Source organism: Elephantulus edwardii, unplaced genomic scaffold (genome assembly GCF_000299155.1).
Source record: "Elephantulus edwardii isolate Elephantulus edwardi_28Jun2011 unplaced genomic scaffold, EleEdw1.0 scaffold00161, whole genome shotgun sequence".
Lineage (NCBI taxonomy): Eukaryota > Metazoa > Chordata > Mammalia > Macroscelidea > Macroscelididae > Elephantulus > Elephantulus edwardii.
Genome location: NW_006399911.1, coordinates 4,655,670 through 4,669,679, shown reverse-complemented (window position 1 = coordinate 4,669,679; position 14,010 = coordinate 4,655,670). Strand labels below are relative to the sequence as shown.

General features: G+C 51.3%; 1 protein-coding gene across 1 annotated transcript in view; it reads right to left on the bottom strand.

Annotated features, from left to right (window-relative positions):
* Nucleotides 1–741: 741 nt before the first annotated feature.
* Nucleotides 742–14,010, bottom strand: part of PLXNA1 (plexin A1) — a 44,732-nt gene continuing 31,463 nt past the window's right edge. Inside the window, exons 21-31 of the mRNA XM_006895168.1 lie at nt 13,662–13,918; nt 13,313–13,379; nt 5,546–5,692; nt 5,247–5,406; nt 4,467–4,570; nt 4,064–4,160; nt 3,690–3,880; nt 3,369–3,538; nt 2,446–2,658; nt 2,206–2,356; nt 742–838 (exon numbers count right to left, since the gene is read on the bottom strand). Of these exons, the coding sequence (XP_006895230.1) occupies nt 743–838; nt 2,206–2,356; nt 2,446–2,658; nt 3,369–3,538; nt 3,690–3,880; nt 4,064–4,160; nt 4,467–4,570; nt 5,247–5,406; nt 5,546–5,692; nt 13,313–13,379; nt 13,662–13,918 (1,653 nt within the window). The 3' untranslated portion in view covers nt 742. The remainder of the gene's footprint in view (nt 839–2,205; nt 2,357–2,445; nt 2,659–3,368; nt 3,539–3,689; nt 3,881–4,063; nt 4,161–4,466; nt 4,571–5,246; nt 5,407–5,545; nt 5,693–13,312; nt 13,380–13,661; nt 13,919–14,010) is intronic.

Genomic DNA, 14,010 nt, shown 5'->3' with positions numbered 1-14,010 from the left:
GAGCAATAAATAACAAGCGTGCACACAGGACCAGGACGGAACCTGGACCTGAGTAGCTTCCAGGGCACAGCCCTGAGGACAGGAAACTCCAAAATCCAGTCTGAGGTCACCAGGGCTGCAAGACCCCTCCATAGGAGGGGCGGCTGAAGGGCACCTCTGAGTGAGGTACACAGCATCCTGTCTGGCCCGCGGGAGCACGCGGTGAATCAGGGTGGTCACGTTGGGCGTGGTGGGGTCAGCAGCCCCGTCTCATCCTGACCCACCTCAGGCCTCTAACCTCGCCCCCAGCTGCCGAGCAGGCCCTGGGCTCCACACTCAGCCCCCGGGGGGTTGCTACAGCCTGAGAAGCCGTGCTGGGTCGGCTCCAGGAAGGCTCTGGCCTTGCTCCTCACCCTCAGATGTCCCTCTGCCCTCCCGAAGGCCCGCAGGCGGCTCTGGCCGGGCAGCCAGCCCACCATCCTCGGCAGACCCCTGATGCACAGAGTGGAGAAGCAGACACGCAGGCACATCCGTCCACACACAAAGCTGGCTCCATGCCAGGCAGAAGTCAGCAGAGGCTAGAGGACGCAGTCCTTGGAAACGCAAGTCAGCCGTGTGGGGTCCTGAAGTCCTGGGCTCCAAGCTCCACAGAACAACCCAGAGAGGATGGCCAAGAGGCTGCCATCCGGTCTCCCAGCCCAGGCCTGGCCTGCCAGCTCCACATTGCTTGTCCTTGCCCTACGCAAAGGCACTGGCCACTGCCTCAGCTGCTTAGGGACATGGTGTCCACGACCTGCTCCAGCTTGCTTCGGAGCCGCTGCCGCCGGGCCTGCTCGTCCTTTTCTAGGGCCACCAGGATCTCGGGAAAGGGAGAGAGAAGCATTATAGGTCCGTTCAAACTACTTCCTCAGAGCAGGTATGCAAGTGCCCCAGGCCCCAAGGACACATAGGAGAATGGGCTGGGCCACGGCACCAGCTGTTGGGCAGTTTATCCTTGCCCTTCCCTTGGCCAGGCTGCAGTGGTAAGGGGCACTGCCTAGCTCATCATCTTGCCTGGGCCACCCAAGCCTACCTCAAGTAAGGGGCTCAATGACGGCCCTAGCAGCCCTGGACTGTCACCACTTGCTCCTCTCTCACTCCATGTGCATATGGAATCCCAGTCTCCTCCCAGGCCAGCCACCGCTTCCCCCACTTCCCGTACTCAAGACTTGCTTTCCCAGTTTCCTAATGATGACCCTTAGCTGCCATGTATCTAAGGTGGGCAGCCACCTGCTCTTGGCCCCTGGCCCGTCCTCACCGTCCCAATACCAGTGAGCGCCCCCTCCTACCTCACTCTTCACGCTGCTCCCCACTCTCCTCAGTCCCCCTGGGTCCCCCGCTTCCTGCTGCCTTTGTTGACTGTCTCCATGCCCCTGCCTTACAGTGCTGGTGTCAGGGACATGTGGGCCTGTCTGTGCCCTCTCAGACACATGCACCAGTGCCACCAGCCTGACCACGCTTCAGCCCATGGATCCTGCGCTCACATCCCTCAAACTAAATGTCTGCCAGGTGAGCCGGACCCCGTAGAGCTGCCCCTCTGCAGTCTCTCCACCTCCATTCAACACACCTCTGTGCTTCCCACTGCTCAGGCCAGAACAGGGCTGGAACTGCCATCCACACAGCCCAGCAGGTCCCTAGGGCTGTACTGACGCATGTCTGCTCCCTACTAGTCTCATCATGTCCCTTCTCTAAATATCCACTGTCCCCATCTCATCTGAGAAACTGGTGGGCCCATCGAGGCCTGCAGGCCTGCTGCTGAATCCTGATTCTGCTGTGTCTCTCATACAGACCCATGGTCAGGCCTCTCCTCCCAGATGCCTTGGTCCACACAGACATTGGGGAGGCTCCCAGGACCCTCTCCACGTCAGGGAAAGGGCCATTCAAGAGCCTTGGACCCAGGCCAGAGACTTCTGCTTAGACAACTCCAATGCTTGTCACCAGCCACACCCTCCCCAAAAGATGCATCCCCCGTCCCGGTCCCCAGGAGAGGAACATTTTTGTGACCTGTTCTAGCATGATCCTGCAATTTCCAAACTGCCCCTTTTAACAGCCAAGGGCTACCTCAGAGCCCTGACCAACAGGCATCAGCAGGGCTGAGACAGGGTGGTAGAAGGCTCGAGAGCAGGTGAGCTGAGGGTGGTGGTGCCCACATCCCAGGACAGGAGGCCACTGCCCCGCGAGGCTCACCTCATCCTTGTACTTGGTGATGTAGGAGTAGATCTCATGCAGGGCACTCATGCTGTTGAACTGGCTCAGGTGCAGCCTTGACTGCTCGGCCAGGTACGCACTCATGTCTTGGTCGCTGATGGCTGGCATTTTCGCAATGTCAGCATAGTACCTGTGGGCAGCCAGGTGTGGTGGAATTCAGGTCCTAGCCCTACCTGACCACCCATCTACCCAACCCCGCACCCGCCTGTACCCCCGCACCTCTCCACCCAGCTCTTGTAGTTAGGGATGTCCTTAGCATAAAGCAGCTTATTGGAGGGCGAGTCCTTGCCCAGCTTGTGCTCAGATGTGGAACAGGAGTCCATAAAGGTCTGGGCGACCACCGACAGGCAGGCGTCCGTGATGCTGCTCTTGTGGATGTCAAACACAAACTGTGGGTTCTTGATGACGTTCACCCAGAAGCGCAGAGGCAGGCTGTGGGGAGGTGGCCTGCTCAGAACCATCGACACACTGCCTGGCCCACACCCCCAGGCCAGGCCATCCTGACTGGCCAGGCCTCTTAGCCAGTGTGAGACTGCACCCCTGGGCCTCGGCTTCCCCTTTACAAGGAGGGGTTGGTCCATGACACGTGGTCCTGCTGATGTTGACTGACTTGAAAGTGTCCTCGGACATCCACACAGATGGGGGAACTAAGGCCCAGGGAGGTCAGGAGTTCTCAGTGCTTGAGGGTGGGCACACAAAGGCTGTCCTTATCTCCTAACCCACTGACCAGGCTCACAGACACAACACAGGCTTTCTCTCTCACACACACACACAGCCATGTGTATATACATACATATGGTCAGCTACACATGTGTACGTGTGAAATGCTCACAAGCACCATCACCCTTACATGGTCACACACACCTCCACCTGTACATGGTCTTACACACAGTTACTAGTCACAGGCAAGCACACAGCCAGACACAAGACACACACACAGAGCACAGTCACAGAGCCCAAGGAACATGGGCAACTTATACCTGACAGAGTGCAAAGGAAAGACATACTCATGACTGTTCAGCACATCCAGTTCACAGCTACACACAGGGGACAGGAGTATCTCTCTCTCTCTCTCTCTCTCTCACACACACACACACACACACACTCTCAGCATGCTGCCTGGGCGCCCGCTCCCTGGGTACCAGTTGCTCTTCCAGGTGTGCCGCACGTCAGAGTCGTGGATCTGGTGCTTGTCAGCCTGCTCATCTAGGAAGTCAAACATGTACTTGATGGCCAGGGGCAGGGCACTGCCTCGGTGGGCTGTGCTGAAGATGGTCTCGAACAGGTCATCCACAAACTTTTGCAGTGTGCCCTGGGTGGTAAATGGCACATCTTTCGGCTCTGATACACCACCAGCCCCTTCCTGTATGCCAGGGACCCCACCTCCCAGGTGCCCCGGGCACAGGGTTGGAGGAGGACTGGAGACTGGGCTCCCGTCTGTGCCTGCATCCCTGCTGGCCTACCTTGGTGGCCAGCAGCCGTGTCAGATAGATCTCTGAGACCATCTTGCTGCCGCGGTCCCCTTCACGCTGGTCAAGGTGGTCATGGTTCTTCACTAAGTGCCAGAGCTTGGTGCCGCTCTCCAGGTCGGGCGTGATCATAGGCGTGCGTGAGCGCAGGCTGTCAGGGCTGCTCGCCGTGCGCAGCATGCTCTCTGCAGGCACATGCGGGTGTGTGTCTGTCAGCCCCACCCACAGGGACCCAATTGGCACCACAACCCAAGACCAAGTGTCCAAGTGGTAGGCCCTGACGGGGTCCCCACATCAGCCAGCTCTGACTGCCAGGGAACCTCACCAAGGTGAGATAGCATGAAAGAGGCGCTGGTCTCATGGCTCACCATATCTGCTAAGGGATTTGGTGAAGGTTGAAGAGTTGGAGATGTTGTAGGCAGATGTCTGCTTGGGCACCAGTGCCACCGAGGACCCATCCGTCACCTAGGTGCAGAGAATCAGAAGATGCCACCACTGCCTCACGTTCACCTGGACAGTGAGTGGTTCTCCCTGTACTTGCCACCACACTCAAGAGCCTCTGCTTTCCCAGCACCCATCAGAATGACGCTAGAATAGTTTCACACACTTTTTCTGGGCCTTTTCCATCATTCACCTCACCAGGTAAATCAGAACGTGGCACAGAGCCTGGCAGCAGAACTGGCCACAATCCTCACCCTGGCCCTCGCCTCACTCTAGGGCACTTCGAGCCTCTCGGGAAGAGAGCTGCTGGCCAGCCAGCAGGGCAGTCACCTGGTAGTGAGCCAGGGTGTTCAGCCTCTTCCAGTCATTGTCGATCTTGGTGGTGACATCCTCGTCCTGCAGGATGATCCGAGCCATGCGGCCCTGGCGCCACTCTGAAGGGAGAGAGGAGAGCACAGCAGGGGTTGGTAGGGGCAGGTCATCTGGCAAAGGGCCTTGGACTCCGAGAAAGGAGGGCACAGGAGGGTCTACCTCCAAGCAGCTCCAGGCTTCAGCAGAGAGCCTGAGATGCTGCTTACAGCAGAGTGAGCACCCTTGGGGATGTGCTGTGCCCTCTGCTACAGATGTGCTCCATTCCCGGCTCACACAGAGGCAGCCAGACCCCAGGTTCTAGCCAAGTCTACTGTGGGCTCCAGAACCCAGCCCCCAAACCTGCTGCTACTCCTATAACATCCTTGCTGAGCACATGGCACCTCTGCCTAGCACAACATCAGAGCTAGGAGTACCCTCCTCCAGCTGCCCTGGCCTACAGGTTGTCTCTACAAAATACCCCAGAGCAGTTCTGGAGACAGCTCCGCTCTCATCTTCATCCATGCCCCAGATCAATACATAGCTTCTAAGCTGCCTCTGGCTTCCAATCTCAGTTCTAAACCCCACTGCCCTCAGCCAAGTAGTTCTCAGACCCTGATCACACCCTCCATCCAAATCTTCACCCAGACCAACACCCCTCGCTGCTCAGACACACTCTGGCGCCTGCTAACCCTTGGGCACACATAGCACCCAAGCCCTGATCAGAAAGCCCAGTTCCCTTCAGCTCCTCTTCCGGCTCACCTAGGTCCATGTCCCCAGCCTTGGGCCGCTGGGAGTAGGGCACACCCTTGTAAACAGCATCCAACAGCTTCTCCTTGACCTGCGTCACAGTGTCACAGTTGAGCCCTTTCACTGGTACTTCGGGCGCATTCTCGTTCTCAGGGTTCACACAGTTGAGGGTCTGTAGCAGGGAGAGCGTGGCAGCATTAGTATTTGGATCCTGGCACACTGGCAACCCTCCGCACTGAGATGGATGAGTCCACGGCAGTGCCCACCAGGTAGGAAGAAGGGACAGGGTCCAATCTGGCAGCACCACTCACCAGTGTCTTATAGTCAATCTGCTGGCGGATGAGCTTGTCCTCGCTCAGGGAGTAGCGGGCCTCGCCCGTGATGGCGTCGATGGGACCCTTCTCCATCTGCTGCTTGATGGCGCAGTACAGCATGAAGAGCGGCTCCCCAGCACACTCCTGAGGTGCAGGCAGGAGTCAGGACCTGGGCCCTGCACCCTGCCCTCCCAAGCCACCTAGCTGCTGCTCCCAAAACAGTTACTGAACAGCCCCAGGCAAGGAGAGAAAGGAAAATATCCAATTGGGTTTATGAGGCAAGTGTAACACAGTTTTCCAAAATACCTGAGACTGGGCAAAAAGTAAAAACACACAACCACAAACCAATTTTCCTCAAAGAGATGACAGAATGAAATACTGCCTGGTCCTGAGTCAACTTCACAATTGTTACTCTATTCCACAACTGATGAAGACATAGGATCAATCTGTCTCCTTAATGGTCTTATTTTTCCCTCAACTCTATTAAGCACGATGTCTTTCTCGAAGAAATGGCCCCTCCAGATAACACGTCCAAATCATATGAGACAGACTTTCGCTACCTTCACTTCTAAAAAACACTCTGCCTGCATTTTTCTTCTAAGACAGGTATGTCTGTTCTTCGGCAATCCGAGTACCCTTCACCAACACCACAATTCAAAGGTATCAATTGTTCTGCAGTCTTCCCATCTAATTTTCACATGCATTTGGTACGTTCACATGCAATGGAAAATGTCATGACTTTTGTTCAGACTCACAGTAGTCTTTAAAGTGATAGCCATGATCTTCAGGACTTTAAAAAGGTCCTTTTGCAGATCTGCATAATGCAGTATTTTTATCTCTTGACAGCTGTTTCCATGAGCAATGATTATGGATCCAAGTAAAAGGAAATCCTTGACAACTTCACTATTTTCTCCATTTCTCTTGATGCTGTATTGTGTTGTATTGATTGGTAGTATAGAGAGGATTTTTGTTTTCTTTAGGTTCAGATGCAGGCTCAAACAGAAGGCTCAAAGCTCAAACTGCATCAGCAAGTACTTCAAGTCTTTATGTTCTGCAAGTTAAGATGACACCATCTGCATAACAGCCTGTTTTAACAAGGCTTCTTCCAACATCAATGTCACATTCTTCTTCATACATTCCAGCTTCTTAGATTATTTACTCAGCATATAAACGGAATATGTACAGGGAAGGATACAATCCTGACACACACCTTTTCTGATTTAACCATGCAGAACTGTTTCTTGCTCTATGTATAGGTTCCAAATGAGTACAAGGAAGTGTCCTGGCGTTGCCATTCTTCTCATTGTTATCCTAATTTGTTAGGATCCACACAACTGGATGCCTTTGCATGGTCAATAAAATACAGGTAAATATCCGTCTGGGAGTCTCTGCTTTCAGCCAAGATCCATCTGATGTCAATAATGACATTCCTAATTCCATAGCCTCTTTCTTCTGAATCCAACTTTAATTTCTGGCAGTTTTTCCACTCAAGGTACTGCTCCAGTCATGTTTTAATTCTTTTCAAGGTTTTAATTGTGTGTGATATTAATGATATTATTCTGTAATTTCTGCCTTGTAGGGGACAGTCTGTATTTGGAATGGTCAACAATTGGCAGTTGGTTGGCCAGGTAGCTGTCTTCCAAATTTTTTGGCACAGACAAATGAGCATATCAGTGTTGCAACTGTTCGCTGAAACTTCTCAACTGGCATTCCATCAGTTCTTGGAGATTTGGTTTTGGCCAATGCCTTCAGGGCAACTTGGACTTCTTCCTTCGGTACCAATGGATTTTGATCATATGATTCCTCCGGAAATAGGTGAGCATCAAACAATTTATTTTGGTACAGTGGCTATGCACTCCTACCATTTTCTTCCGATGCTTCTCTCATCATTCAATATTTTACCCAGAAATTCTCTAAATTCAAGTGGAATACACTTTCAAGGTTTTAGTTTGGTTCTTGCGGATTTTTTTTCCTTTTCTTCAGCTTAAATTTGAACTTGTTTATGAGTAACTGGTGTGTCTATTAATGCCTGGTCTTGCTCTAACTGATGATACTGAGCTTCTCCATTGTGTCTTTCAACAGATACAATCAATTTGATTCTTGTGTATTTTACCTGGCCAGAACTGGTCCACATATATTATCAGGTTTTGTTTCTGTTTCATTTTGTTTTTCAAAAAAAGTGCTTGCAATGAATACTCTGTCATCAGACAAAATTGTATCAATGTGCTCTCCAGCCTTATTTCTATCACCAAGGCATTATTTTCCAACTACCAATTCTCCTACTCTGTTTCCAACTTCGGCATTCCAACCACCATTCATCATTAGTTCTAGATTGTAAATGGACAGAATCCCTCCGATTCTCCATCTTTGGCTTTAGTAGTTGATGCATACTGTTCAACAACAGTCACATTAACACGACTTCCTCACAAGATCATAAACATTATCTCAGTATTGTACTTTAGGCTGTTTTTGTTGCTGGTTGCCTTCGAGTCAAGTATGACTCATTGCTACCCTATGAACAAAAGGCCTGAAGCCCCTCTACAACTATCAACATTTATCCAAGTTCACAGAGTTTCCAGAGGCAAGTTATTTAGGAAGTGAATGCCACTCCTGCTTCCAAACATGTCATAGTATGTCATTGTTTTGATGTGCCATTGAGTCACCTGCTTCCAAACATGTCATTGTTTTGATGTACCATTGAGTCACCTGCAATGTATAGCGACACAAATATATAGTTCAAATCCGAAGTCTCCTCTTTTGATCCCAAGGAAGTGGCTTTCATGTCAATGGACCAGCCTCTCTCTCCTCCTGGTCAACCATCAAGCTCTCAGCTCCTCCAACAAATCAGACCTGAACAGTGGCGCCTCTTCCTCCCTCTTTAAGCCTGTACATCTCACAGTTTCTGATCATTCAATGTCCCACCAAGGCCGGGGGTGGGGTGGGGTGCTGGAAATCAGGCATCTACTTCCAAATTTATCCCACAGATATTCATATGCTCCTGACCACCTGCCTGTAGGGATAATGGCACAACAGTTAAGCACTTGACTGCTTAGTGACAGGTGGGTAGCTCACACCCTTCTAGCTGCTGTACGGAAGAAAGACTTGTCAATCTGCTCTGGTAAAGATTACAGCCCAGAGAATGCTGAGAGACAACTGAACAATGCCACGTGGAGTAGCAAGGAGTGCAGCCAAAAATGCTCCTTGGGAAGCAGGGCTAGATCTTGAATTTTTCTTTCTTTTTTTTAAGAAGGTGTTTATTACTCTTCTTTGCATTCCTGGCATATGATTCAAAATGGCCAATACTAGTCCATTTCAGTTCACTAATACCTAGGATATCCATCTTTATGTGTTCCATTTAATTTTTTAAAACTTCCAATTCTCTAAGATTCATACTTGACACATTCCATGTTCCAATTATTAATGGTTATTTGGCTCTCCTTCTCCTTATTTTGAATAGTGCTATATAAGCAACTGAAGATCCTTCACTGGCTGAAAGCCTTACTCAGTCCACGTGACTAGTGCAGACTCGACAGTGAGACAGCAGCAATTCTCCAGTCTTATTCTGAGAACCTTCCAATCTGAAGGTCTTTACCAGCATATGGTGAACAATGTTCCTCTGTTATTCATAAGTTTTTCACTGGTAAATTACTTCACAAGTGGATGACCAGTCCTGCTTAGTATATAGTCTGGAAGCTCTACTGAAATCTGTCTGCCACAAATGACCCTGCTGGTATTTTAAACACTAGTGGCAAAGCTTTCAAAACCACAGCAACACGGAAGTACAAAAAGCTGACAGGTGAGTGGTTAATCTTTCTCAATAAAATCCTGTCCCTACAACCAGAAGAGAATAAAGTACATAAACGGGACATCCCCTTCTAAGAAAGTAATCCTTTTGCACATAAAAAAAAAACACACAAAACAACACACTTCTCCAAACAGCGCAAGAAAGAAACCCACAGACAAGGGAAAAAATATTTGGCAATGACATATCTGATAAGGGATTTATATATAAAATTTATAGAATACTCTACCACTTTAATAAGAAAAAGGTAAACTCCCCAATCACAAAATAAGCACAAGATATGAACAGACACTTCACCAAAGAAGACACTCAGATGGCAAACAAACACATAAAGAAATGTTCAAAATCCACAGTTATCAGAGAGATGCATATCAAAACAAATATGAGTTATCATCTCACCCCAGCAATAATAGCAAAGTTCAACAGAGCAGCAAACAACAAATGCTGGTGAAGTCTGTAGAGAGACTGGAACTCTTATTCACTGCTGGTTGGGAATGTCACCACACTGCAGGGCAGAGTGCTGCTTGCTCAGGTCTCCACTGGTCCTGGCTGTCATCATTTTCTCTAGCCTGTGTCTACATTAGCCGCACCCCTGGCACAGGGGAACTTCTGCAGGTCAAGCGGGCAGCAGGTTCCTCCAAGCCCACAAACCCACTTTGGCCCTAGTAACCAGATGCGACAGTCTCCTATGCAACTTGAACAATCAGAGAAATAGCTGCTAAGGAGAAAGTTTAAATACGGATCCTCCCAAGACCTACAGACAACAGCATGCCTGTCTTTGAAATTGCATTCCATTTGCAAACTTGGGTTTCACTAAGTTGGTCAGGAGAAGGAGAGAAAAGGGCTGGGGGTCAGAGCACAAAACCATTAACAGCTGCCTCTTCCCAGAAACATCACCAGAGAGTGGTAAGGAAGAGCTTTCCATAGCCTCATCAGACCAAACACCTGCACGAAGGCCCCCCAGCCCAGTACTTGTAGGACACAGAAAGACACACAGTAGCACCATTACAGGTCAGAGAGGTGGGGTCACCGGCCCAAGGCCACACAGTGAATGAACGCAGAAGCCAAGATTCAAACCCAGACTCCAAAATGAGCTGCATCAGATGTCCCAGGCTGGCCAGACCACTCAGTCCTACCCTGCGGTTCTCCCCAGCCCTCGTCTAGCTCCACTCCTCCTTCTATGGGGTCCCTCAGATAGTGAGGTCAGGATCCAGAACCCAAGGGCTTCCCCCCATCCAGTCAGCCCCTAGGCTCCCTCCAGCTGTGCAGTGCAGGAACTGCCCGAGGACACTGCTCCTTCTCAGCATGATGCTGCAGCTGAACCAGGGATGCCAGGGCACATGCCTCTCCTGGCGGGAAAGGGGAGTTAGGACCCTGCCTCATACCACACACCAGCAAGACAAATCGAAAAGGCCATACTGGAAAACCTCCTGGAAACCACAGGAAACGGACAGAGAGACAACTCAAAAGAAATACACATGACCAATCGAGCACGCAAAAAGATGTTCAAAAGATTACCAAAGAAATGCAAATTAACACCACATTAACCATTCCCACACAGCAAACTGCAATGATGAAGAAGATTATTAAGAAAATGTTATCAAAGGTATGGGTAAATGGCATTCAAATGCTGCTGGCAGGAAGGCAAAAAAATGTGTGCAACAGTTTTTGCACGGCAGTTTGGGGAGGTGCACCTGACCACCTACAGTCTCCTTCTAGAAATCCACCTAGAGACACAGAGTAGACAACACCCAATGCATTAGGGTGGGGCCGCCACCCCTCACACCAGTCAGCAGTGCCCCAGGCCATCCCTCAGAAGATGCAGCAGCAGTTGGAAGGAGCAGGGCAAGAATGGAGTGCTTCCTGGAAGATGTTCACACTGCCCAGAGCGGGCACGGGAGGTGGGGCCCACTGGTGCAATGACACAGTCCAAAAAAATAAACCCAGAACTCTGATGTGAGAGAAAACACAGACCAATGACTTCCTAACATTAAACTGCTCTCTACTTGCACACATTTACTTCAGTTAAAAAGCCCATCATCTACAAGGACAAGCAACAGACCACTGAGAAAGGCTCGAGCCAGTATACCTTCAGAACTGGAGGACTCACCCCTTTATATTTGCTCCTCTGTGTTTTGAACATGGATTATTTTTTATTGTTTATGTTACATGGATTGTTTTTTATGTTATTTGTTTCTAAACAATATTTTTTTAAAAGAGTTGTGCTCTTTAAAGACAGCATACAGTACACACACAACCACATAAAAAGCCAATGGTCAGCACTAACAATGGAAAACGGCCCCTGAGGCTGCCTAGGGGACCCACAGGGTGAGAACCATTCCTCCTTCCCTCCCACTGTGATGAGAGGCCAGGCCCTTTTGGTGTGGTTAGTGGGGAATCAAAGTAACCCCTGCATGAACCCTCCAGTCCAGCACCTGTGTCCTCCTGTGTCTCAGGACTGGACAAGAATTCCAACATGGCAATAACTAAGAGTAGGCCTGCCTGGAGCCTCCCGAGGCCTCCAGTGAGGACAGGAGCCAGTGTGGCTTCCAGCCAGCCAGTCTCTGACCTTGGCCCTCGCCCTCCACACATACCTGCTCCTGCTCACAGGGCACCCTCAGCTTTCCTCTTGGCTTCTGTTCTCACTGACTCTTGTCACACATGGTTACATCCCCATCCCAAACCTGCTCTTCCTGAGGTATCTTACCCACAGGGCCAGAGGAGAGCCCCCTGGACAGCAACCCGTACTTGCCCCTCCCTGCTGGAAGCCTCTCCCAGTCAAGTCACAACCTGCCTCCGAGGTGACCGGCCTCCTGAGCAGCCTGGCGTTACAGAAGACAGACTGCTGACCTTGGGCCATTCTTGCTCAGGTTGTTAACGGGCCAGGACTAGACAAGGGCCACTACACTGACACGGTGCACAGCTGGCCTCACTGCTCAGAGATCGGTTCCAGGCATTCCTTGTGGTCTGCAGCACAAGCACGAGGTGAAAAAACCTCATCTTCACAGGAATGTGCTTCCTACAACCGCATCACGACAAAAGTGATCATGGTGCATGAACACTTATCACTGCACAGCCTCACAGCAGGCCCCGCGCTCCACCTACTGCGCCTACCACCTCGGCTTTTGCTTTCATGGGATGTTCTTCCTCAGCTTAAACCTCGGACCACACTGGAATCCCACCCTCCCTGACCACCACAACTCAGTGTCCCCCTTTGAAAGACACCCCTCTTGCAGCTTGCTCTTTTTCAGACAAGAAAATCAAGGAGAGAGTTACACAGTTCAGCAGCTGCCACTTGCAACCACTCCTCAGCCACGCAAGACACTGCCTCGGTTACCATACCCTCCAACAACTCAGAGCACACACCAGTCTGTGACTGAGTGATACTACATCACCTCATGAGGACAGAGGCCCTCCACACCACACCTTCATGTGGTCCAAGAATCAAAAAGCTGGGTTTTTCTATGTGATTTCTCAAACTGCACGCAGCCAACTGTAAATGCAAACTATAGACCGAACTCACCTGGGCCTAACACGTTCAGCCTGGTGCAGTCAGCGTGCAACCTCTGCCTGCGCCCTGTCAGAGGCTGGTCACAGGCGAGGGGTTGCACAGGGCTTTCACACAAAGTGCAGAGTGTGCCCCACAGGACCTCGTACAGGCAGCCCCCCCAAGCCTGCACCCCACTCTCAGCCCAGAAGCTCTTCTCCTCAGCCACGTGCACATGTGTGTGCAGAGCTGGCTGGAGACCATTCTGAGAAAGGAACTAGGGAACAGGACAGGTGTCCCCAACAAGCCCACGCCAGGCTACGCACCCCGAGTCAGACTCTCAGCAAGGATTCTGTGAACCCTCCACATCCTTGTGCTCTGTCCCTGACACACCTCAGTCTCAGATTGTCACCCCTACAGCACTGTACCCCTCCCCCAGCACCCCCACTCTGACTACCCCCTCTCCTCGACTTACCTTGAGGAACTTGTACAAAAGGAAAGTAAACCAGTTGGTCAGCATCTTCTCCGCCACCGACTCAGTCCTGGGGGGACGAGGCAGAAGAGGCCATGGAAAAGCATGCCCATCCTTCTTGTGCCCCCCTCCACTCTCTGTGCATGGTTTCAGTGGCTGGCGTAGACACGGCGGCCTCAGCTTTCTGCTCCCAGAGCCCAGATCTCTGCTAGACCTCAGGCTGGTACTGAGCAGCCGACCTCTGACCAGGGGCATCATAGCATGAGGTCTACGTGCACTACCCTGTGGGTGCCTGGGGCTTTGCCTTCAACCTCAAGCAGAAATGAGCGGAGGTTCTGGGTCTCGGGCTCACCGGCGCAGCAACAGCTTGGGGTGATTCTTGCTCTCCAGATTCTTCTCGATGAGGTCGGACAGCAGCTGCTTGAGCACGCCGGTGGCATACTCCATCTCGCCCTGCAAGGCTGTCATGATGAGCGAGGCCACGTTGCCACGGTCACGCATGGAGAAGCTGCGCTGGGCCTCCAGTGTGCGGATGAAAGTCAACAGGAAGTGCTTCTTGGTCAGCAGCTGTCCGAACAGTGTCAGCGACTTCTCCACGTTAGCCTGCACCTGTGAGGACATCACCACTCAGACCGTAGGATCAGCCCCAAGGGAGAGAGAAGAGCTGGCCTCAGGGCCCAGGAGCCCCAGGTACACAGGCA